This window comes from Centroberyx gerrardi, chromosome 4 (assembly GCF_048128805.1).
Source record: "Centroberyx gerrardi isolate f3 chromosome 4, fCenGer3.hap1.cur.20231027, whole genome shotgun sequence".
Classification (NCBI taxonomy): domain Eukaryota; kingdom Metazoa; phylum Chordata; class Actinopteri; order Beryciformes; family Berycidae; genus Centroberyx; species Centroberyx gerrardi.
The window spans coordinates 11,772,614-11,799,621 of NC_136000.1; the positions used below are offsets into that span (position 1 = coordinate 11,772,614).

Genomic DNA, 27,008 nt, shown 5'->3' on the forward strand with positions numbered 1-27,008 from the left:
AAACATATTCAAAGCATTAACTTGAGGTTTTGGAGATGCCGCCTACTTAGGCTACCATTACGCATTGATTAGTTCCCCCCCACAGTGAAGCAGCAGAGGAATTTCTGGGTGCAGATAGGACCACTCCTCTCTCTGCATATTATTTTCTCTCCTCTCTCCACAGTCGGTTCCTGGGGGGGTGGGGGGTGGTCTTGCAGTCGACGAGAGGAGCAGGAGTTTATTGAGGAGTAGCTGCAACGGGAGGAAAAACGCATGCAACTGAGCACCGTTGCCTTGCGGATGGTGAGAAGAAAAAAAGACTGCGCTCGGACGGATAACCACTCGCTGCTGAGAAACTGCAGCTTTAATTGTTTAACTTGTTGATGCAACGTTATTCTACTGTTTTGCTCTATCGTCGGGCTTCAGTGAGAGATAGATGGGTGGCGGATTCTCAAGTATTCTCCTACGAGAATAGGTATTTTATTGAACTCACCGTGGATGCAGTTTAAAGAGCAGCCTTCGTTAAGGTGGGTGGATTTCTTTTACTTAGATTTTGATTTAATAAACGTTGCATTCTTGGTTATTGATAGATAACGTTTTCGAAATCCAATTTATATTCTGCCGCAAAGTAGGCTACCATAACTGAACACTTACACTGTGGATATAAAGGCTTGAGGGTGAAATTCAACAGTGCTATGCGCAAAATCTGCTTAACTAAATGGGTTTGTGTGTTGTACCACAATTTACTAAGATTACCCACTGCCTATTAAGATTAGGTGCTTTAGAAGCCTAACCTACAGTGTCTATATCTGCTGTTCCTTCTGCAGATGCAATTCATCTCTAAGCCATAGCACTGTGATATCCGGAGCAGGGTCGTTTTAAACACTATAGGTCAGCATGGCAGCAGGTGTAGCGGCATGGCTCCCGTTCGCCCGTGCGGCGGCCATAGGATGGATGCCCGTGGCGACTGCCCCGATGCCCATCCCTCCAAAAGACAAGAGGAAAGGCCGAGACGGACTTATCATCCTCAACGTGAGTGGGACCAAGTTTCAGACGTGGCGAAACACTTTGGAAAGGTACCCGGACACTTTGCTGGGGAGCACGGAGAGAGACTTCTTTTTCCACGAGGAAACAAATGAATACTTTTTCGACCGTGACCCCGACATCTTTAGACATATTCTCAATTTTTACCGCACGGGGAAACTACATTATCCGCGTCAAGAATGTATTTCTGCGTATGACGAGGAGCTGGCATTTTTCGGGATAATACCAGAAATAATTGGGGACTGCTGTTATGAGGAGTACAAAGACCGGAGGCGCGAAAATGCAGAGAGGCTCCAAGACGATGACGAAATGGACATGAACAATGACGTGGCGCCCCTGAACATGACGGCCCGGGAGTTCCTGTGGCGGGCTTTTGAAAACCCTCACACCAGCACCTTAGCTCTGGTCTTCTACTATGTCACTGGCTTTTTCATTGCCATATCAGTGATGGCCAATGTGGTGGAGACGGTTCCGTGTGGGACTTTGCCTAACCGGTCCAAGGAGATGTCCTGTGGAGACCGTTACGCACTGGCCTTTTTTTGTTTAGACACTGCGTGCGTCATGATATTCACTGTTGAGTATCTCCTACGTTTAATCGCAGCTCCCAGTCGGTACAAGTTTATGAAAAGTGTGATGAGCGTCATTGACGTGGTCGCCATCATGCCTTACTACATTGGACTGGTCATGACAGACAATGACCAAGTGAGCGGCGCTTTCGTCACTCTGAGAGTCTTCCGGGTCTTTCGGATTTTCAAATTCTCCCGGCACTCCGCAGGACTGCGCATCCTGGGTTACACCTTGAAGAGCTGTGCCTCCGAGCTGGGCTTCCTACTCTTCTCCCTCACCATGGCCATCATTATCTTTGCAACGGTCATGTTTTATGCAGAGAAAGGCTCCTCAGCCAGCAAGTTCACCAGTATCCCCGCTGCTTTTTGGTACACCATTGTCACCATGACAACACTGGGGTAGGTGTCTGTTTAAGTGCCTAAAACCCTCTAAGCCGTTCTAAAAGCACCATAAATCACGGCCTCAAGTGGCTTTTATAAAACGTCGGTTACACAATATTTTAATAAAACGACTAAGATGTTCAAGAAATCTTTTATTCACACTAATCACACTTCTTAATCAACAATATAATTGTTTTTTTTTTTTTCCCGCCAAGCAATATAGTTCTTGAACACTAGTTAAATAACGTGGTTGCTAAGCGACACATAAGTGCCAAAGTACTGATTTTCGGCTAGTGCATTCATATTTGAATTAGGTGCTATGCAGTCACAGGTGTGCATTTACTGGGAATTTTACAACGGCCTCGAGCTTAGCCAATCAGAACGGAGGGCTGGAATGTCTGTTTTAGAAAGGCTGCTGTGCGCCACTCACTCACATGAACAAGCCAACAGTTTACAAGCGGTTGTTGTCTGTGGGTTGTAGCTGCCGGTGTCACTGTCTTCAAGGGTTTCATCCGATCTCTTGGATAGGCTACAGTAATGAACACCAATACTCCGGCTAATTAGCGGATGGCAGAGCAAAGGTCTTTTCACTCAACATTATTATGAGAGCTTTAAAGACCAGAGAAAGCTGGTAAACTGGCTGAGATCCTACATACCGCGTTTAAAGGCCACGTTGAAGCACTAGTGCAGTGATTAAGTTAATGGGGAAGTAGCCTACAAAATGTATTGAACCCCGCTCCCCCCCAACACACACGCACGCGCGCGCGCGCGCGCGCGCACACACACACACACACACACACACCATACATCCTTTGCTCTGCTCCCCCACCTCTCTGTCTCTGTCTCTTTCTCGCCCTCTCTCATCTCTTCTCCTTTCAACAGGGTGTACAGTAAACATTTGAATGCTAATTTTATGCTCATGAACAACGTGAGCTGTATGTGCTGATGCAGCATAAAATAATGAATCGTGGTTAAGACGATTAGTTTAAAGTAATTTGTATTGATGAGCGCGCTCAACCGCTCAGCTGCTCGCCTATTATTATTAGTATTATTATTATTATATTAATATTATTATTATTCTCGCTGCATTCTGCGGCTATGCGCTTTCCAAGGTGCTGAAAAGTTGTGTCAACGAGCCGACTGCCTGCTATTCGGTCTCCAAATTAATAGTGAACGGCCGCGTTTGGCCTCCTGAAGCACGAGTATAAGTCATACAGTGGGAAAAAAATAATCAGACCGTCCCTAATTCGTGTATAAAAATATCCTTGTTGCTTCTTTAATCACTGCTGCATGGAGGGGTTGAACCCAGCCACTCTACCCCCCCCACCCCCCCCCCCCATTTCATTGCTCACACAGAAATGAGGTCCCATAGAAATAATGTTGTTTTGTTTTAATTTCAAAAGTCATTGCATCAGAGATAAGACATTACAAAACCAATTGCCACTGGCTTTAGTGTGTGTGTGTGCGTGTGTGTGTGTGTGTGTGTGTGTGTGTGTGTGTGTGTGTGTGTGTGTGTGTGTGACTAAGAGAGGGACAGAGAGGGAGAGAGAGGGAGAGAGAGAGATGTCACCAGAATTCATGCCTGTAAATCTACAGCCTAAGAGTGCTTGTTCCTCTGGATTACGGTTGGTGTAACTGGTACAGAAATGTTCATGCATAATGCAAACAAACTGGTCGTGTGCTTGCCTTATCTTGTGTTTGATATTGATGCTATTTGCTTTTATCTGCCCTCATATCGGCATTCGATGCAGCCACTCAGCGGCAGCTGGTTACCCTTCAGGTCTGTAGGCGACATTTTGCTCAAAAGGACAACCATCTGTCCCTATTTTAATGGCTTTTCATGTCTAATTATCTCATCATACAAATCATCATTAATAATTAGGTAGATAGGTACAACTTATGTGTAATCAGTAAACTACTCACTCAGTACATTGTGAATGATTAATGGTGACAAGAATGTCTTCTTGTAAGACACTACTGAAAACTTGTTTTTATAAAGTTGCGTTCAGTAGAGTCTTGTGTTGCTTTCAGTATGCTGTAGTAGTATTGCTAATTTGTTTCTTGGGAGAACAATATGGTTTTTGAGTTTTTCTGTCTGTTCTTCTACTTTTTATTTTTCTTATTATTATTACAAGCCTGGAAACAGACAGAAGCTTGTCAAAATATTGACAATTGCCAAGGTAACCTCTCCATCCGCTCTCATCTGGCATGCCGCGGTGACATGTCACTGAGTTACTGGATTTCCTGTCTTCTTAATGGCGTACAAAGCTTCTCTCAGTCTCAGTCAATACTAGTCAAACTATCACTCACCCTCAAAATGACCCACGAGAGAAAAATTAACAGTGATCCGCTCCATTCAGCCACTGAAGCTGCCACCTCAGACATAATGCAGCATTGGCCAAGGTATCTGTTCATATTCAAAGCTCAAATGAAGGATGAGTTGTATAAGAGGGCACATTATTTATCTTTTGGGAGCAAGAAAGATGGTGCTGTATTGAGCTTGGAATCCCCTTTGTGTTGCTTAAGATGGATTTGAAAAAGATGTTCAGCCGCGCGAGAACAAAACTGAAATGTCCTTGGTAATGGGGACGTTTCTGTCACTCCATTGTAAACCATGACAGCCTGGCTGACAGATTTGCAACCTGAACTGAAGCCTTACAGTGGCGCAGACTACTGCATAGTGGACCACTGGTGGAGAAGCTGAATACCCATCATCGAAAGGCAATGTCAACTCCTTCTCCTGATCCATCAGTGTCTCCAGGTGTGCTTTTTAAAACAATATCTCAAACACCCCAGTGGGGCTGAATTATGGTTGTCATTGTCTGCCGAAAACACTGAATTGAGGAGAATAGCCGTTGTTGTACTCTCCTCCAGTAACCTTCAAGTGCTTATCTGATTACGGGAAATGAGGGATTCTGACGGTTTGTTTCAAAGCTCAGCATGCAGACAAATTGATGTTTAGTAAATAGTTATTTAAGTTGGATACGAATAGGGCAGTCTTTTCAAATGCCGGCAAATAAGCTCTTTAGAGCAGTGGCACCGCTGGCTGGAACTTCCATTTGAAGCCTTTGAAAGCATTCAATTTCATTATGATAGTCAGTGACGCTTTATGCCTGCATGGTATCATGATGCCTTTCCACTACATATATTTTCAATTTCCCTGGCTCACACCCTGTGGAAGTAAAGACAGTGGCGTTCGTTCTCTCCCCTGCTGATGGCCCATTGATCGTGCTTAAGCAGACGTGCAGACATTGGGAGAGCAGGGGCTCCTGTTCAGAGGCACTTGGCAGGCAGCCTGAATGAGAGGGAAGGGTGCCTGGAGACCAGCGGAGAATCAATAGCGCTGTGCAGCTGCATGTCACGCCTCTGTGTGTCTACTGCTCTGTGCCACCAAACACAGGAGAAGACCCACTTATCCCTCCTTATTTATTGAGCCTAATATCTGTGGCTGCTCTCGGATGCCCAACAAAGAAGAATCTGCTTCTGTCAAAATGCTCTTGCCAAGGTTTCACCAGCTTTAAGAAAAGCATTGGCTGATTGGTTGTAAAATAAGAGATTTTTATCTGTGGTATTGTGCAGTATCTTTGGAAACTGCACGAAGGTCTAGCTGAAAAATGTTGTGACTTGATTTAATACAGTCCATTGTTTGTGTTTAAGGTAGCAGTAGATTCCAATATAAAGATAGCGTTGCACTTTATTAGGCTAGAACCAGATCTTGCTGTGTTTGCTTGCTCTTGCCTCCTCTAGATGATCCACACAGTCAGGGTGAATTAGCTGCAGAGAGGGTTTTTGGTGCTTCAGATCTCTTAAGTGATTTAAGGTGTAATGGAGTGCACTGCCGAGAGCAGCTGTGAAAACGGTGGAAGTCAAGCGCAACCCACAAGGGAAGAAGAGTGGGGAGGACAGGGTTACTCGGGCATGGAGGCGCACACGATCCTCTGGACACAAACAGACATTACCTTTGATAGACATAATGGGCCTTAGCTTCAAACACACATTCTCTTCTCACACATGTATCTACTGTGCTCCCAGTAGTGATCGATATTCTTCGCTCAGTTTGTGCCTGCAAATGTTGTTGAGAGGAATGACCATTCTAATTGTTGATTTGCTGTGACATTTAATATCATGTGCATTGTCCTTTTGTGTCACAAACGCATCTGTACAATGTAATCACTCAACAGATGCACAATTTATCACCATGTCGTTTGTCTGCGCTACAGCTCCACCCACCAAATACGACTCGAAAGGCTTGACAAGTGAGCCCTATAAACCTATCAGGAGAGGATTTATAAGACAGAGGAGGCAAGGTTAACAGACACGAGGGTCACTGTAGGGCCCATAAACCACCAACAGTAGAACCATTATCATGCTTGCCAGTTTTGACACCACAACCCCATGGCAATCAAAGCCTACACCCAAAGCATTAACGTCATGGTTAGATGTGACGCAGAGCAAAGCTGTTTGAAGTCCAAGCCCTTCGCTGCATGTCTGATGTAATTGAAATGTACAGGAAAGATCTTGAGGGCTTTTTACTGTATCTGTTCCCGAGAGATAACAAATGCATTCTTGATGATATAGTATTCATGTGTTTGGATAAGTTGCCATGGCCCTGGCAGGCAGAGGAGAGGATTTTCACTCGTTTTTGAAACTGACACTCAGTGAGAACATTTGGTGTGTTTGATTATGTACTGCAATGGGTGTAATTTTTGTGTTCAGTAGAATACATTACACCACTTGGCTCTGTGTATAGTATGCACAACATTATGAAAATCAGCAATCCATTATGAGTGATGTGATGTATTATTGTGTAAGCCAGAAGTGGCTGATGTGAGACGTGCAGGCTGCCATTTAGCCCACAGGCTGACTCTGCCCCTCCAGGTGCTTTATTGGGGAGGAGAGGTGATGCTAATGGGAGAGTGGTATAATGGTCCTGAAGTGACAGGTAACTTAATGAGAGGAACCTGGCACTGAAATGTGTTCTGTGTGAGCTCCTTTCTGCCCATGCAAATGACTGTGAAATGGAGGAGTGAGAGCGAGGGGCGGGAACAGGCAGGCTTCTTCACAGGGAAGATTAAGCTCATTGTGAAAGATAGAACCTGTGAAAAAAAACAGAGATGCTCTTTTCACTGCTAAATTGGAAATACGCATGGCCCTGCATTTTTTTTATTCTCACTGTTTTCATCACACTTGAATAGTTTTACACTCTCCAGCTGCCAGTTCAGAGATTTAAAAGGGAGTCATGGCAGAGAGTTAAATGATTGATGAGCATTATATAGAAAAACATTCATATACAATATATTTAATTTATATACATTACATATGTACACTATAAAATATGCTATACATTGTATTAAACATAAACAGGTAGAAATATCAAACATATGTCTTTGCACCTTAAATTATTTTTTACTGTTAATATTTCTGTTTCTTGTTGGTGTTGTTTGTTTTTTACATGAACAATAGAATGTCAAAAAGGAAAATGTATTTGTGGTCACTGGACCATGAACTGAAAAAGAGATTATGGCCAGCTGGTAGGTTGATGTGAGGCCACTGTGTGTGTGAACTGACTCTAAAAGCAGGCATGCGTCACTGCGGATGGTCAGATTGATAAATAATCTATATGGCAAGGACAAAATGGCTGTCCTTCCATTTGATTCGATTCCTTTGACAACCCATCTTGGAGGCAGTACCAATAACGCTCCGTCCATGGCGGGGTTTTCATTAATTCACTTTGAATGTGCTGCATTAAACAGGGAAATAGACTGGCATGTTCTGCACTTGGGCTTGGGTAACGTAGTGTGAGGACATAAAATATGGCATCAGTATTTTTTCCACTGCTCAGCATTTTTCCTCTTCTTTTTTGTATTGCAAGCAACGTCAAAGATTAATGGAATTTTCCAGAACAAGATTAAAGTTACTCTGAATGAATGCAGCATCACTGCATTAGGCAGTAAGGAGATATGTGAGAAAACACATTGCCTCGATTTCATTGTTGTTAGAAAGCATTTGCTCTGCCTGGCTCCACTTCCATCCAATCTAACAGCCTGGAAACCCTGACCCAGCTAGAGTGAATGAATGAAATGAGGAAATATAGGCTATCATTTGACGGTGTTCTATCTTGAAACTTGATATGTCGTAAAATATATCAGATGTAAAGTGTATGCCATCAGATCACTGGATCAAACAGTGTGAAAATGATAAACACAAGCCCAACAGCAATCTCATCCTCTAGTGCTGCATGGCTTATTTACATACTCAGCATTTACATACTGATGAAAATGGCTTGTCTGGTCATGGCCATTGGTATGCAGACACACATAATGCCTCCTCATCACTTTGTTGAAAGTGCACAACAATATTCTAAGTGGATTCTCTTTGGCTTAGTCCTCTGTTTTACACTGTGCTCGGTATCAAATGCACAACAGTTATCATGTAAGGATCACAGGGAATGTGTTCTACAAAGAGAATATCTAGATCTACAAGATCTTGGAGTTGCCAAGCTGTATGTAAAGCTAGATATCCTGAATACTGATGTAAAGCTAAGGACTTAATGTGCATACTGTGTTTCAGCATAGCAATAAGCGTAGTTATAATATTATGACGTTTTTCCTCATTGCATCGTGTCAATTTTTGTCCTTAAATTACAGTGGTGTCTCAATTTCATAGGACATTTTCACTTTAATAGATACCTCTATGAATTCAGGAACAGCAGCTAATATTGTCCGCTTTGAGAGCAATCGTCAACACCTCTCACTTAATTTTCATGGTCAGTGTTTCAATATTAGGTCAGAAAAACAATTATGAAGTCAATATGTGTTGAAACAACAGAAAAATGAATAGATAATAATAATTCCCACATTGTCATATTATACTGTAAAAAATAGCTAGTCACATGACAAATTTGATAGATAGACTGATAAAGTTACTTTTTCGTGGCTCTTATCAGCATATAAAGAACAAGCTGCTGTTTGTTTTCATTGAGAGTTGTGTCAGGAACATGTTTAATATCTGCTATGCCTGCTGAACATTACACTACCCCTGGCTTTGGCATGCAATGTGATCTGGTTGTGGGAGAAACAGCTGTTCTTTTATTTTTAGACGCTATTGTCACTGTGGTAAACATTGAACTGGCATTCATTATACTGAATTTCCCAGGCCCAAATCAGCCCTTGCTCCTACTCTACTCTAACTCTACACACTGCTTTGCAGCAAGGATACAGGCACAAACAGTTGTGAGCAAGGTGATAATAGTCCCACCTTTCACTACGAGGGGTTGAGAGGGTGTATTGCTGTTTTTCTTTGCACCAATATTTCTTCCGACGCATGGGACAGCATAGCAAACACAATATCTTGAAACCATGCCAGCCTTTAGAATGCCAGAGTGTGAGTATCCTTCCCTCTGACATTTGTCTCTTTATCAAAAATGCCCCACAGCCAATAACCCACCATCTGTGATCATCACAGACTATAGCTAACAGCAATAATCAGTTTACTGTTTGAACGGAACAAAAAAGAATTCAAATAGTGATGTAACTCCTGCCTGAGTTGGCTGATGTCAGAGTGCCAGAGGCCTCATCGGAAGAGTGATTGGATATCACCGTAGATCAAATTGGAATGACAAAATAAGAGGCCTGGCAGAAAGCTATGTTGTTTTTAACGCCTCTTGGCAAAAATGCACTAGAGCAAAATGAGAGAAATCCATAACCTTGACACTATCTGCAGTTTCCAAGGTACCTACTTTTAAATGCTACGTAGGATACTCACCTATTTACTTCATTAAGACAAAGTATCAAGGTATACTATTAAGGTGTAATATTAAGACTAGTTGCTCTGTCTTGCATCCTGTGAGTGCATTTAAATCAATTTGTGTGTTCATGTGCCAGAGACTAACAAAAAGCATAGCGTGTGAGAGAGCAGTAAAACTTTATTTGATGGTAACACATTAATTGAAACTCGATTTACAGCCCATTCATAACACCTAAACGCGAGCAGCTTCATGGCAAAGTCATGAATATTGATCCAACCCTTTTGTCAGCTTAAATCTCTGTTTCACTATTCATGCACCATCTTCATTTTTGACATAGATGTGGAATCGTGTGCCAGTGTGCCGCACCAGAAAGCTACAATAAAAGCCCCCCTGATCAATACTGGTTCTAATTGAATCAAATCCACAGCGTTAGCTGTAAAGGCGAAATACAGACGACTGTAAAGTGTGCGAGTGTGGCTTTGAACTGAGTTTCCCATACTAGCCAATGTTAACCCAATTTCATTGTTGAGTCTTTGCCACAGGCTCCACAGATTATTAGTTTCTGTATGCAGTATGAATGATAAGAGGGCATGTCCCATTTCAGTTTATGTATAAAGAGCTTCCCCCCTGTCTGCCTGGCAGGGAGGTCCTGCTGAGATGAGGGATGTCAGCCTGTCACCCTGACACATGGCAGCTGTTTCCTGCCTGCCCCAGCTTCTATAAATAGCTATATATATATCGTCTAATGTAGGCCATTTGGTCAAACAGAAACTAAACAGGGCATGAGCTCTGGGGCTGTATTATTCTCTTTTACCCCAAACTAATTCCTCATGTGCAGGTGTATAAGTATCACCACCGCATTCTTGATATTTTCGTCTGTGCTAACTCTCTCCATGCAGTCCCAAATGGGTCAGTGACATATTAAGCTGCAATTATATTGTGCCGTTATTTTAGGTCACCTTCAGACACCTTCAGCTGATCCTCCAGTTGATTGAATACAATTGATTTTTTTTAAAATATTCAACAAATTATTAGCAGGCTACAGAATACTGTATGTGTATGTGTATGTATGTATATGTCTATGTATGTGTATATACAGTATATACACATACTGTATATGTACAGTATATGTATGTATATATGTGTGTGTGTGTGTTGTATGTTACATATTGTATTTTACTGAGCAATTTACTTTAAAGCTGAATTGCGTTGTCCTTGATCATTTTTAAATAGTCTAAAAGACATCTTGTGGCTGAAGCATGCTCTTGTATATTTTTAATGGTTATCAATTTGATAACTTGATTCACTGAAACAACAGTCAATACACTAAGCTTTACTTGCCATATGCATCCAGGAGGCTGGCATGCTGGTGACCCCCTGCCCATGTGTCACCTGTGACACCCACCATGGCACAGCAGGAGGGAGGGCAGGCTCGGGACACTTCACTGTGTGTGAGGGCAAGTCACTAACAATACTGTACTAATGAGGTCATGACCTTTTGTTACATGTTGCTTAGCCTCCCAGGAAGTGGTAATGATAATGTAAATGCAAGGAGTTAAAGTGATATTTATCTTTGGTATCGTTCTCAGTAATTACTGTATGTCCTAATAGAGTTCCTTACCAGTGAACTACCAGCATTGGCTGTCTCAGTAATCACCAGTGATGTTTTGTTTAACACTGCATATCTAACACACATACCAAAAAAATGATGATTCAAATAGTATCTAGTCTCTGTTCTGTATTATATGTTTCAAAGAGTATAGCCTATTTTCAATTATAAATAAACGTTGTTTTTTTTTTTTTTAAAAGCCTATATGCTGGTAGTGAATACTCACTCCAGGGGGCAAGTTAGGTTACAACTAACAAGGTCACACCAGGTAAGCGTATTTATAGCTGAAAAAGTAATCCTATGGCAATGCATCCTGATGCTGTTCAAGTTGGCATTTCGTTGACTTGAAAATGGGAACAATTCAAAATGTTTTTTGAGAATGGGATAGATCATAATGGAGATTGATATGCTTGTCTAGGTGTTATTCAAGTGAGGGTTCAGCTCCCACCTAGAGGATTTCCTGCCTGTGTCTCTCCACAGGAATCCTACGCAAGAGTATCTCAACTGCTTAAGGATTGTATTTCTGTGTGGGGATTTTCACTTCTTTTTCAAGGTATTACGGGAAAACCGTAAACAGTTGATTATTATTTGTATTTTTCCCCTCAGCCAATTGTCCATAATCCCTGTGGAGGAGCTTAAGAGTTAGATTTCTGGCATCCATGGCCTCATCTTTACATAACGGCCACAGACAGAGGAGTGCGTCTCGTTTTGACTAAGCCACACATGTGGGCAGCCAGGCGGGGACAAGCAGACGAGTTGAACGGAGAAAAAAGCTACCTAGACAGTTGGCATTAATGAAGCTGGATGCTGCAATCAATTTGAGATTCAGCTTTGTCTCATTTACGCTGCACATACAAAGTCACACAAACATACATGGAAGCACACACACACACACACACACCACATCAACATTTACATTCCTGACGCCTCCGCTAGTCGGATGTGTGGTGATGTTGGATTCCCTGGCTCTAGCTGTCCTCTGGAGGTCACAGGGGATCGTGTCTGAGCATCCTGGGAGAGATATCCAGCATCAGCTTCTCTAATGTGACATTCAATTACCTCCAAAGGTGAAATGGTCTCATGCGACCAAGGGGAGGAGAAATCCAGAAATCAATTTTGCATGGACTTTGATAGAAATCTCTTATTTGGGCTCTCCACCTCTGTTCTGTGTACATAAATTGGTGACGCAAAACAAGTGACAATTCCGTCATTCCAACCCCCGCCGTCCTTTCGACGAAATGGCATCCATCAAAGTTAATGGGCCGTAATCATCACCACAAATACACTGTCAAACATCCCGCTGCTCCTGAATATTCAACTCCCAGTCAATGGTATGTAAAGAGTGACAAGCATGAGGAACATAATTTCCCCTATCATTAACTTCAAGTGAGAAGTTAACTGAGAATTTAAGTTAAATTCTTTCAAAGTGGAGAAACTTGTTTCCTAGTTGTGCATGTGACATACAGGCAATACTAATGAGATTCAAACAATATTATGACATTGTCCTGTTGTAAAATAATTCTCATTAAAAAACAAAGGAAGGCCAATCACCAGTGACAGATCTGTTGTGTGGCAGATAGATTAATGTCCCAAACAGCCGCCTCTGCCAGCTTCAGATCAGAGATCAGCATATCTATCTACTTATCTCATTCCACCATTTGTACTCTCCAAGCTGCATGCTGCTGGACTTTGATTATACATCACACACACACACACATTCTCCTACTGTACCAATGCCTAGTCTGGCAAAGCTCCAAGAAGACTGTCCCCTATGTATTGATGTGTTTGATAGGACGTTTTAGCCGTAGCATCCCCAGAAGTCAGTCTGCGGACCTCAACAGATGGAGAAGTCCAATTAGAAAGCAGGCGATTGAATGGGAGAGAGACGGAACGGGAGATGGGAGAACATCTTCTCTATCTCCCCCAAGGCAGACAGCTCGCTCAGTAATCTTAGAACACAGGTACAAAACCCCTGATTTCAAGGGGAAACATTAAAAAAGAAGAGTGAAAGCTAGAAAGCAAGAAAAAGGTTGATTTGATTCCTTAACACTAAACAGTCAAAGAAGGCATTGAATTTTGATACAGCCCGCTCACACTCCACATCTATGTATAAATATCTCCTTCTGTTGTCTGATTCTTCAAGGGCAGACGTCCCACAAAGCAATTGCCTTGCCATCAGCCAGGACCAAAAAAAGGAGAAGAAATGAAAAAGTGCTTAAAAATAGCAACCCCCTGGGATAGTGGGAGGGAGCGCGTGCTGTAGTGTGATTAAAATGAATAACCTTCATTCAGTCACGATTGTTAACGGTACATCTGAATGTGCCGTCTACAGTACAACCTGAGCTGTGCCTTTAATCCGCTTGTCTTCTTAGATTAGGAGTGTTAACATCATTATTCATCAGGAGTTCTGTCCTTTGCAATGACAGAGATGCTGGAGTTATAAATAATGGGAGTTGTATCATCTAGTACACATTCTTCTTCTCACTGGCCCAGGGTCACTTTAATTCAGACTTCACCCACCCCTACTGTGAAATCAGACATGGCAATAAAACAATTGACGACTGATAGATTGTGTCTATGCAAGACCAATTTTCATTGGCAAATGACCTTTCAGATGTGTTGTTGTTTTGCCCATGGCTGTGAGTTATTATTTTTCGTGTCATTTTTTTTTAAAGTGTTTGATTTGACAAGAGAGGTCCCATGGAATGAAATGAAAAAAGTAATGATGTCCCCATGCACATGAAGTAGTGCTGTGCAGGTGGGGGGATGGTGGATGTGGTTGTAGAGCTCGCATGCTGTGCTGCTCCTCTCTGCTCTGCCCCAGGGGCCAGTCGACAGCTGTTAGAGGAGCTGCAGCTCTGCCGGCCCGTTGGGCCTACTTCCCAACACTTCCCCACAGGTTCTCACTGGTTCCTGGTACTCGCTGTTATCTGGGCGCGCTGCTGTCGCCTGTCTGGCTGCTGTCCATGCTCTCCAAGAGAGCGCTCAGTACGTTTTTACGCTTCACTTCTCTTTCTGTCTCATCCCGACCTCCTCTATTCCCCTCAGTTTCAGTGTGAGATTTTCAAGTGTTCTTCAGAACTTGCAGCTGTTTCAGCTTTTTTTTTTTTTTTTTTTTTTGTAAATGCCTGGAATTTTGGTTTTGATGTATGTCTCCCTGAGGTATTTATCATGCCTGTTTCATCAGTATGACAAACAATCAAAGGCCATTTTTATACTGAGTTCTGTATGGATGTATCCATGTGAGGCACTACCTTGTGTTGTGTGAGTAACCTTTGTATGTATGAGGAGCAAACTTGGAGGCAAGCGGCTGCAGCCATTTGGTGGAAGGAGCTGAAATTGACAGTTTCAAGTGAGAACTGAGATAGAATCTAAAGTGTTTTTCCGGCTTTTACAAACGGAAAATCTTTTCCTTTTCCCCTAACATCTTTGGGCCTGAGACTTGCTCCATTCCTCCAAATTCTAGAAACATATTTCTATGTTGAGCATGTAACCAATAGCACATGGATTCATTGAGGCCAAAATTTGGTGACACTGTCATCTCATTATAAAAAATGGTGCAGATTTTTAATGATAGCTCATGTATGTATGCAGCGCAAACTCAGAGGTAAGGGGCTGCAGCCATTTGGTGGAGGGAGCTGATATCCAGTGGCTGCTCTGTGTGGAATCACACATCAAAGTTAATCTCTCACCGTCTGCTCTGGCGCCGTGGAGCACTAATCTGCTGTCAGTGTGATGAGGCTCCTGGACCAGTTCCCCTTTCCACCACTGAGGCTCTAATCCTCCAAGACCTTTCACGTTCTGCTTCTCCTCCATCACCTTGCCACACGCCAAAGGTCACAGGGGTCACTGTACAATCTCATCTGGTCAATACTTGTGACTTCCCAGCAGCATACGCACTGATCCTGATGCACCATATGTTTCAGTAAGTTACCGATCTAGTCTGTTCTGTCTATGTGAGCAGCATCCTGATTGTGCTTTTACCATGTCTTGTATCACTGGTGGTATTTCAGAGATAAAGGCACTTCCCACTGTGGAATCCAATAAAGTCCCACCACTATAACTAATACTATTAACACTGCTACTGCTAATACTACTGCTCTTATTTCTCCATGACTGGTCGTATTCAGTGAATTTCTGACTTTTCCACCTTTAACCCCAACCCAGGCCTGCTCACGACAGAGGTGACGTGACTCGCTGCCTGCTCGATCAAAGCCCTCTGTGTTCAAGAAAATGCCAGCACTCTCTCGCCTGCATGGCGATTAACCTATGATGAATACGAAATTAGTTCATTAGCATAATCGCTTGAGTGTCTGATGATTTCATTTTATTATCACGTTCTCTCATAATCCATAGCTCTGGCGCCCCTTCTCGCTTCTAGCCCCTCTTTCATGTTCCCCTGCCCTCCCCATTCAGCCACAAAGCAGTGTAATTGCATTATCAAAGTATTATACTGACGTCGTTCGAATATATTTTTAGCCCCTGACTTTCCAAAGTAATGTAAGGACGGGCAGCAATCTAAACATGGAAGAAAGAAATACATTGTGAGCAATAGTGGAGTCAGTTTACCTGTTTAATTGAACCTGGAGTGATCAAAGACTTGCATCACCCAGACTCCCCTCTGACTGACTGAACAGAGCACTTTGTATTTTTTAAGAGAGGTTGTCTAAGCACACACACACACACACGCATACACACACACACACAAATTATTATTCTCACATTTGCATGATAGTATGCTATTTTATGGGTCCGTGTGGATGCTTAACCCTCATAAAACGTCTATTAATACAGAACATCCATTCATCCAGTAATTAGAGGAAACTGCCATGAGGAATCATTCACAGCGATGAGGATGAGGAGCCGAAGTGGAGGTGACTTGGCTTATGATAGCATTGAAATAGGGTGTGCTTTTTTGCATAGCGCAGCAATTGTTTCTCAAGTGTCAGCAGGTGTAGACTGAGAGATTGGAGAAGAGCAGAAGAAAAGAAAAATGTCAAGCAGGTCTGTGCTGGCACTGCATGGTAATAGAATAGGAGGGGGAAAAGAGAGAGAATGAAGCGTTTCATCTCCAACTCATAGTTAGAGGCAGGCAGGTCCAGGCAGAGGAAGGGTGAGTCAAAGTCGGGGAACGGAAGAGCGGTAGAGAGGAAAGCTTTTTATCATCCCTGACTCTTAAGAAGATCTCCCAAATGAGAGAGGGCGTGCATGCTAATGTCAAAGCCGCAGTGATAACTAGCCGCCTGGTTTCGCGGGGCGAGGGTTAAGCTGGGATTTGAAGAGCTGAGGGAATACATGTTTGATATGTGAGCGGGAGAGAGCTGAGGTGCCTTTGCCAGTGCTATATGTGGGGGATTATTCTATATGGTTTATCTGTGTCTGCATGGCTAAAAGAGGGGAATTTTATTGGCCTTTATTGGGTCTCTGTAGTTTCTGAGACTCCAGGGTGAATCTTCTGCTACAGGATCAAAGCTGAATTGACACTTCTGCACCATAAAGTCTTCATTTACAACGCATCAGTAACCTCTGGCATGCAGCCATGCATGCAGTGTCTGTTTCCTTGAACTTTGTGCGGTAACCTTTAGCCCCGACCATCACCTTTCACAAATCTGCCAAGACTGTTCTCAGCTGGTTTGTGAAAAGCGTGAAAATATCGGCCTTACACTGACTATACGTAACACTTTATTGCATTTCAGCATCCAGTTAGCAATATGTGGTCCTCAGGTTTTTACCCACACACACAGGGATGTTGACCCATCTCAAAGCTGTTTTTCCCTGCAGCTATTGTTCACAGTTACTCATACTAGACCGGTCTGTTTTCTACCACACAAATTACACCAGGCAGCGTGGTCCTCTGGCTCCCTCCAATCTCTCCTCTCCCATCTCCCCATTATGTTGTGTAGTTCTGCCAGCCTCTCCTTCTCTCCCTCATCACCTGCAGTGAAAATCTAGCGTGTTAATCCCAGCGCCTGTGGGATTCCCCCCTCTATAATGATTTATATCTGAGGGATAGGATCAGAGCACAGTCCTATCGGCCCACACACTCTTAATCCCATCAGTCTCTAGTGTCCGAACCCAGGAGAGACGGCGTTCTGGATGTTCTGCTCCCGGATTGGAGCCAGGGATGCGGTGCAGAACACCAGGAATGATACGTGGTGTTTGGGGAAATGTTGAAGATCATGTTCAGTTATGGTCCTGCTGGTTCTGAAAGCTTGTGGTATATATCTGTGGATTTTGACACAGTGGCACAAATGTACACAGGTCACCCGGGTGCTTGAGGAGCATTACACACCACTGATGCTGCCAGTCTCTCTTCATAACTGCATTGCGAAGAATTTATTCTCACTATTTTACATTCTGTTGAGCGGAGAGAGGCAAATAAAAGCAAAAACACAATATGCTTAATATAATAACAGGCCAACAAAAATACAAAACAGATGTTTAGATTTGGTTCACCAGTGATATAAATACATGGTTTATTAGTATGAGTTTTCCCTTTTTTCATTTAGCCCCATTTATGTGTGTATCTGTGAACAATTCTATTTCATGCATTTATCTTTGCTATTCTTACACAGTGGTAAGATCAATACACCAAAACGAAGGCTATCCCGTTGGGATAGAAAAGAAAGATCATATTGCCTTTCATTCCACGTTTTCATAAAATAAACTACATTTTTTATGAGCGCTCTTAATGTTACATACCTGCCCTCAAGACCTCGCTTGAAGTAGTCCATAAATCTTGTGGTCTTCACAAATACACTCAGAAAATTGATATTTTTTGTCATTCATGTCAATATGCCTCAAAGACTATGACATGAAGACAGTATAATCCATTTTCTTGAGATTCTGAATTCATTGTTGTACTACCAGAATGGAGTTCAGGAGGAAAATTACATTTTTCGGTACATCTATTATTTAACTGTCAGCAAAGATGAATATTGTGCTCTTTCAGCCTTTTGTGGAGAAGTATAGAGAACCCCATAATCATGGAACATTGCTCCATTTGCTCCTTGTCACGATTTGTAAAAGATAGTCTTTCTTGGTTGGTCGTTGTAAGGCTTTATCACTTTTATGTCAAGCCCTTATAGATGAGATTGTTGTGTCCACTCTGAGGCTCTTTGGTGCTCTTTAGCAGCTTATAAGGACTATACATCTCAAAATGGGAGATGTCACCCACTTAGGTTAAAGGTATTCATTAGTCATTGCTGACCTTGCCATTGTTCCTGCATGGTTTTAATGCCTTTGTCTGTCATTATCACCTTTTGATTGGTAGCGTCGGTGACAGTATCTGAGCTTCAGGGTAATTGACAGGTTTTGGTCTCACAGGTTCGGAGGGCTTGTCTGTGCTGTAGCAGCCATTGAACTGTGAAACTGAGAGAGTGAATTACCTCAGGAAGCACTGATAGGGAGCTCAGTGCGCAATGGGAAGGCTGGTGAAGGTCAAACAGAAAATCATGCATTCACAGTTTTATCAAAAAACGTGCTGACAGTCAGGTCACTCTATGCAGAAAGCATTCAATGTCTACCAAACTCATATTTTGAAATGATAAAAAAAATACAGTTTTAAGTGGTTGACCTTTTTCCCCTCAATATTATGTGCTTTTTAAAATGGATGTCTCTGCTTTAGCATCTCAAATGGCATCTCACAGTGAGTTCACTGCGACTCAACACGTACAGTAGATGCCAATAAATGTTTCTCAGAAAGATTTCCCTGGTTGCAGATAAGAGACCGATGCTGAGAGCAAGTAAAACCAATCTCATGGAAAAACAAGGCAGGATGAAGTTAATTTTGAGATCAGAGAATCAGATTGAAATAACCTCAGTAATTATTGGCGTGAAACAATGAGGATAGATAGTGTACGGGATAGGATAGTTGGGTTAATTCATCTTGATATTAATCTGTTGATAAATCAAAATGCTTAACACAATTTATTAATCAAATTAGATTCATTCAATTGCTCTTGATTGAGACATCAAAGAAGAGTAGATCAGAGTGTGGGATGATGAAATAGAGATTTAATATCTTTATCATGACAGATTTAATAGGATGGTACAGTATAGCGGCTAAAGCTTAATTTTTTTTCATCAGAGGATTTTTCTTCATTTGAATACCTTGACCTTGATCGCTCACATCAGTGGAATTAAATATCGTCGGGTCAATTGAGCCTAATTCATTCCCATTGTACTTATTAATACACATTACCACAATGACTTTTGGAGGAGTCAACTCAAGCAAAGGGAAGTTAGTTTTACTGTAAAACCCAGCCAATCTAAGTGGAAACTAAAAGTACTGTGACAGAGGCGCCAGTGGATGATTGGATTTTAACACTGTTGACAAAGCCCTCTCAGCTGAGAGATCTCCCACAATCCTTCTTGGATTCTAATTGTCAGTGCTGCTAAGCTGTTGGGAATGATCTCAACTGGCATATCAATTGGTGGGACAGAAGGAGAGGGGGACTTACTTTAGAGACCTCCTTGAAGGGTGATTACATCAGAAACTTCAGCCTGTGCTCAATTAGGAGGGGCTCTTTGAGAGAGCGTGTTGCCTTTCTCACGCCAAAACACAAAACACCTTGGTGTAATCTGACAGCTTGGTGTATCTGTCATATGCTTGCGTGCGGCAGATGCGGCAGGTTAAACAACCAAAGAACTTCTGGTTTTTACAAGTTGATCTTCTTTTAGCGCAGTAGGTTTTGCTGTTTGATGACGTGCACTTTCTCCAAGAAAAGAAATAAACAAATGACGTGTCTGTAAAGTCATCCAGATATCTTGTTTTTTTTTCCCCCCACTAACCAGATGGCAGTCAGATTTCAGACACAGGGTTCTGGAAGACAATCAAGGAACAAGATTGCTTTTTTAGGATGGGGGATTGGTGTAACTAGATGTCGAATTAAAGGCCTTTTCATTTGTGGACAGTGTGGTGTGTGTGTGTAGTTGTGTGCCTGCGTGTGTGTGCATGTGTGTAGTTTTGTGTGTGTCTGAGTGTGCATGTGTGTGTGTAGGGTGTGTGAGCGCATGGATGCATGTATGTGCACACACGCGTCCCTGTGTGTGTGTGTGCGTGCCTGTGCGTGTTTCCGGGTGTTTGGGTGGAAGACCTCGCTGTGAGGTGCTGAGGTCATGTATAGAAATCTGTCAGAGCTGCCCCTGACGGAACGGCACTCCGCTTTTAAGGTCAGCCTCACAAGCTCAGCCACGCAGGTTGATACAGGGACTCATGAATGTTTGATTGCTCTATTATCTATGCCGGCCGGGGACATTCATTCCCCAATTCTGGAATTCAAATATTCCCTTTAGTCTCTGACATTTCTCCTGCACTGTCTGAAGCGATCCCCTGGTTTCGCTCTCTCACTGTGCCGGGTTTCATCTGCAATGCTGCTGTCTCGCTACAGGACAATTCTACAGAATGCGCTGTTTTTTTCCCAATGCAAGTGTGCGCACAGTATGGTTTCAGGTGGGTGGAACTGGGGAATTGATACTCAGTCATTCCGACACTCCTCTTGCTCCTCTGCTGGGTGGATAAGGATCTGGCCATCCATCTTCATGTCTTACCCATGTCAGCTCAGGCTAGCAAACGTGGATGCCAGGTAGTCGGAGACAACAAGAACAAAGCGAGAACATTACTTTAATCTCTCGCTGCTGTTAATTCTGACCTCCGCCATCATCCAGGAGGCAGAGTGTTGCGTATCTCAGCTTCTCCCTTATGAACAATCCATCACTGTTAGTGCCTTTCTTGAGAATGCGCTTGCTTCTTCCTTTTTCCCCTACCCACTGCTGTGTTTGGTTTCAGTGGGGATGCTTGCTGAAAGAGAAGTAATAAATTGTACTCCACGTAATGTTCGGACTTGGTTTCACATTTAGCAGCCTCTCGTCAGTCGTCCCATAGGAATAAAATGCATGTGAGCGCTCACTTTTATGTGAGGGAATGTCACTGTGCATGTGTTTTTGTGGATGTCTTAATAGGCTCTCAAGAGTACATCCAGAATGTATAATTGACGCCTGCTGTCAAGCTTGGTTGGTGATTACACAGGAAAATGACTTGACCTGTAATGAACTGTAAAACTAATGACATCTGCGTGAGATTACTCAACTTGAAAGCAAACTGTTGTACATGAAGAGCCATCAAGCGTGATATTAAAATGTCCACTTTTACATCTTTCTGCCCAAGCTCTGTAAAAGCCCTGACTGTTGGGCCCAACGTGATGGAAACCTGAGGCTAATGACTCAAGCAGACGGCCGTGGGCATTAGACAACTTCATTTATGAAATAGCCAACCTCCCGTGTAGCGATACATTCACATTACCTTGCCTCACTTGAGAGACGCGCGACTGTCACAGCCACTGAGCAATGCTGATGTCCTTTCCTACCTGCATTCATCTTACTCTCGGGAGGTAATGGTCTTCTCAGGTCATTAGCGCATTAGAGTCTCAATCATTCATCTCACCCACCTGCGATCCACAGGATTGCTGGTCCTCCATGGCACACTGTGGGATGTTTAGAAAGCTGGGGAAAACATTTTGTTAACACACATCCTCTGAATCATTTGTTTGCACTCTTATTTCAACCACACTGCTGCCTGTGGCACATGTCAGCAGAGGGCTATTCATGAACATGCAGGTGATGCTCAAGTAATTATAGCAATTTTCAGGTTTGTGCCTGGCGCTATTAATTGCCTTGGAGAAAATGGGGTTTGCTCCCTCATTATTTGATGATGTTGAATTATGATTGCCTCTCCATGTGGAAAGGGAAGGGCACTGTGTACGCTGCTAAATGTTTTGTTTATTGGTCTTGGTTGCATTACCTGGAAGTGGCATTGGAGCGGACCGCCGCTACTGATGCAGCCACAACTTGGTTGGCAAGAGAAGGTGAGATCATGAAGACAGATTCATTTTAGATTTGCATTGAGGATAGACAGCTCTGACTGGCTGACGGAAGACAGGTGCATTCATCTCTTTAATGGGATGATTCTGTTCCATCTGACATATGCACAGTGTTTCATCTGTTCATGCTAAATGCTGTCTGTTCAACATTTGTCTGATGTTGAAAAATTAAGTGCTTAGACGCACCATTGGACCAGTGTTGTGCAAGAAAAAAAGATCTGACAAGAGCTGCTTTTCTCTCTCTCTCTCTAACATCAATTAATTGTTTTAATGTGGTTGCTCCATGTGCATCTACATTCAATATTCAAAGTTGATTTTGATTGAGCTTTGAAGACATGGAGTGGAAAACAAAACACAAAAGCGTATGCTGTCGAGGCCCCAGACCTTTAAAATGCTCTCTCCGGGGTTTGGAAGCACACTGTTGTCTTTACTTTGCTCTCACTGAATGTGACACAACTCCTTGTATCTTTCACGAGCTGTTTGGCTAACAGAGGTCACAGGGGATATGTAGTGTGTTTGGTCACGGCGTGAAAGCATTAGCCAGTGCCAGCAGGTGCGTAATTATATATGATACAAGGTTTTAAAAGAGGAACATCACGACGGCACGCAGAAAGTAGGGCAGGAAGCAGAGACTTCACAAAAGTTCTATTTATTCTTCACCCACTTCAGATGTGTGACTTCTTATTTGAAGCTATGAGATAATACAAGGTCATCAAAAGTATTTTAGGACTATTTAAAGCAACGAACCAGACAAGTGCTATAAATGAAAATAACAAAGCGATTGAAACAAAACCTCCATGCTGTATTCTTTAAAAGGAATTACATTATTTCTTTTCCTGAACTGACCTTCTGTGTGGAAAAATTATTCTACCCAGTGTGCTTACTGCTGTCTGGTGTCTGTGTTTCAGGTACGGTGACATGGTGCCCAAAACCATCGTGGGGAAGGTGTTTGGGTCCATATGCTCTCTTAGTGGGGTGCTGGTCATCGCCTTGCCTGTCCCTGTTATTGTGTCAAACTTCAGCCGTATCTACCACCAGAGCCAGCGGGCAGAGAAACGACGAGCCCAGAGGGTACTGACTCCCCCATCTTTCAGCCTCTCTGTCTATGTTTATGTCTCTCTTTCTCTCTCTCTTCCTTTTGCCTCTCTCTGCCTTTTCCTCTGTCCCTGTCTTATCCTCGCATAACAGAATGACAGGGCAAATGCTTATCTTCCAGAATATTAATCTAATATTTATTGTGTCTCTGTGTATAAGTATATGTGTTGGGCGGGCTATGCTTGCTTGAGTATATTTCAGTGGGACAAAATGAGAGTCAGGAAATGACAATGACTGAGCAAATGATCTACAGTATATAGTAGTGTCAGCAGCTTTTCAATAGCGATATGTACATTTCTTCCTAAAGTGTTTACTATGGCAGAAAATCCTAATCGTACATTTAAGCATAGCCTCTCTCTGCTAAATACTGCTGCTGCCAAAGGGAGACAGAGCCAATTAGCGTAACAGTCAGGACCGTCAGAGGCTAAAACAGAGGTCTGTTTGTTCAAACAGAAAACGCGGCTTGCTAGAATCCGTGCTGTGAAGATTCGAGGCACTAACGCCTATATGCGCTACAAACAAAATGGGCTCCTGATCGACTCGCTGGAGGAGGTAACGGGGCCGAGCAGCGGGTCGGGGGCCGACCGACCGACCGGGGCCTTACTGACACTTGCATGCCGCTCTGCTCGGGGGCCATGCCACCACACACAGGGGGCTTCTCATGCTGTAACACAGGGGCTGCTGTCATCCTAGTGCTTCCGTGTGATCGTCCTCTCTAACATCACGCCTCTCAGCTGCAGCACTGACATGCTTCCTCAACGCTCTCTCTCTCTCTCTCTCTCTCTCTCTCTCTCTCTCTCTCTCTCTCTCTCTCTCTCTCTGTCCACACAGCAGGAGGGCCAGGCGGGCACACGACTCTCTCCCCCCCCTTACTGGTGTAACACAGCCATTACAGTCACACTGACTCATGACAAAGCTCTGCATGTCTGTCCAACAGGGTTTGGAGGGGAAGGAGGGAACCAGAGGCTTACTGGACAGCAGGTCGCCTATGGAGGCTGTCTGCTCAGCCTACATCTCCTCTAAACTCTGTTTTTGATCTGTTGTGTGTTCCGTGTGTTATTTCTAGAGCATCCGGTCGATGGCTTTAGTGCAGACTAACACAACATTCAGTACCTTCCATCCAAGAGCCGTGCAGAGCTTCATCACTGTGTGTAGTGTGTTGTTGTCCAGGGTTTGTGTTGTGTTTGGTCCAATCTGTGTCTCGATCTGTGTCTGGGTGTGCCACTGCTGTTGCATTGAAATGAGTTCATTTCTAATTTGACTTTCCTGATCCTTCTCGCCAAATCAACGAAAGATAAAACCAATTTTATCAGTGAAACGCTCTGTAACCAATCACTGTCTTTATGCGTCTCTAAAACGTCCCTATCCCGCCAGGTTCTCAGTAGATTGGCTGCCGTGCTACAGATCTGCATTTTCAACCCTCTATGCTTTGTGTACTCTCCACTACATCATTGAGCTAGCTGTTGCCTAAGCCACCCGTTTTATCTAGAGTCTTCAGCTGCTCATCCCCCCTATATCACTTTGTGTGTTCCAAGGCCTCCAAGGAGGCAGGACAGGTCCTGGTGGGGAAGGCCGCCAACCCTCCTTTTGAGAGCCAACATCACCACCTGCTGCACTGCCTGGAGAAGACCACGGTAAAATGCCTCTTTTTTTAAAAACTTTGACTCTTATAAGTTGTGTCAGCTGTAAACACAGTATCACTTTGGCATCCTTCATTGTTTGTAACTGTATCTTGGCTACAGTATTTACACAGTGTAAAGATTTAATGTAAAGTGACAGATCACTTGTGCTGTCTGAATTGTATTATCAATAGCATCAGCCTTTTACAGCTTGTTTAAAATAGAAACAAGGTAAGGTTTTTGTTTTTTTTAATCAAACACAAACTGTAGAATCTATTACATATGCAGTGTGAGTTAAAAATAGCTGTAAATGGGGCGGGGAAATGTTGAGTTCCATCACCAGTAACATGCCGAAGATAACATTCCCTCCGCCAGCCAGTAACATTATGCCCTCAAAGCAAACCAGCATGCTTCATTTTACACCATCTATAATTTAGAGATGTAAGAGCTTCTATAATGTTTCACTGTGACATGAGTGTTACACATGCAGCTCTAAACTCTGTACAGAGACATGGACAGGCAGTAAATCAGTGTTCCTCCTCATAGATGGTCCTCCCCTAGTAAAAGGCTTGCAGGTCATCAGGGAAAAGCCCCATATAGGCTGCATGTCATCCTGATGCCGACGCACATGTTTACATCAGGCCTCTTATGGTGTGCATTATAGATGACAGAGTGCAGAACAGGAGAGTCGGAGGAAGGGTATGAAAAGAGGATGCATGATTCAGGGCATGGAGTCGCATGCTGTCTGGTGTCACTCTGCCACCTGCTGGCTGTATCTGAGACACACTTGGAGCCTGACCTTCAAGGCTTGCCCATTTGCCACAGGGATAACAGTTGTGAATGTTTTCACAGATGGCACTTAATGTGGACATCTGGGCCAATATATTTCTATTCCTGTGATGATTCATTTTCCAATTATTAAACTATTTTGCTGTGGATTCTGTTCAGACTGTTTAGTCTTTACCGTGAAACATCTTTACTCATTATTTAGCGGAGCCAGTCATTGACGTAATCGTGTGATTCATGAGCAATGTTGCCTCCAAATTTCAACCTTCTCCCTCCGCAGAATCATGAGTTTGTGGATGAGCAAACGTTTCAGGCCAACTGCATGGAGATTTCCATGATGAACAAGTCGGGCTCCCATGCCTCCTCGCTGTCCTCGTCTCCGCACGGCCTGTCGTCATGCTGCTCCCGGCGCCACAGGAAGAAGAGCAGCTTCAGCCTTCCCAGCACCAACAACCAGGAGCTCAGCACCATACAGATAAGAGAGAGACCAGTGGCAAACAGGTAGTCTTCTCTCTCTCTCTCTCTCTCTCTCTCTCTCTCTCTCTCTCTCTCTCTCTCTCACTCTCTAACAAAAACATTCATGGACTATATATCAAACAGAGTCAAATGTATCATAATGTATCCAAGACATATTCATCCTGGACCCTCAGTTTCATACAGACAATCCCCTTATATGAGCTTTATACACTCTGAAGATTTACCTTAATGACAACACCATGAGCAAAACCTTTATACACTCGGCTGTACAAAGAACGTGGATATATCTTTATACAGACTGTTATGCAGTCTGCGTCAGAGTGTATAAAGTGTTTATGCATTGTGTAAAACATTCACAAGGTCGGTGACTCGGCCCTCTCACCCTGTCTCCTCCTGTGCTTTCTTTTACAGCCGGGCCAGCCTGAACGCCAAACTCGATGAGACCGTGCCCCTGAAATGTGACGAACCTTACATCACTCCCTCCATGGTCAGCCTGTCTGCCCCGGTGGTGACCTCATCAGGCGGGGACGGCTCCACCAGCTCCACCACATACTCTCAGAGCAACATTGTCCGAGTATCTGCCTTGTAGATGTCATGCCTATCTGCTCGGCTAACTGGGGTTTCAAGAAGCACCAGATGCTGAGGAGGGGGACCACTGAGCATCAACCTGCCATAATCTAGAGGGATTATAAGATTAGCAGAGGTCAGGGTTTGAAGTAGTGCTCTCATCTGATGTCAAACTCTGCATGGTATTAGAATGATGTGGACGGCTGCCTTGGAACAAAATGGACCCTCGGATCTTGCTCCATTAAGCACAGTAGAGCG

At 43.3% G+C, this 27,008-nt stretch overlaps 1 protein-coding gene across 1 annotated transcript; it reads left to right on the top strand.

Moving 5' to 3' along the window:
* Positions 1-876: 876 nt before the first annotated feature.
* LOC139910307 (A-type voltage-gated potassium channel KCND2-like) lies at positions 877-26,772 on the top strand. Its single transcript, XM_071897571.2, has 6 exons — positions 877-1,988; positions 23,115-23,277; positions 23,755-23,853; positions 24,837-24,935; positions 25,987-26,207; positions 26,595-26,772. The coding sequence occupies exons 1-6, from the start codon at positions 877-879 to the stop codon at positions 26,770-26,772; spliced, it is 1,872 nt and encodes a 623-aa protein (XP_071753672.1).
* The last annotated feature ends 236 nt before the right edge of the window (positions 26,773-27,008 follow it).

Coding starts and splice junctions, on each gene's coding strand:
- LOC139910307 (XM_071897571.2), top strand. CDS start 877: ATGGCAGCAGGTGTAGCGGCATGGCTCCCGTTCGCCCGTGCGGCGGCC. Junction 23,854..24,836: donor TGATCGACTCGCTGGAGGAG/GTAACGGGGCCG, acceptor GTGTGTTCCAAG/GCCTCCAAGGAGGCAGGACA. Junction 26,208..26,594: donor GAGAGACCAGTGGCAAACAG/GTAGTCTTCTCT, acceptor TTTCTTTTACAG/CCGGGCCAGCCTGAACGCCA.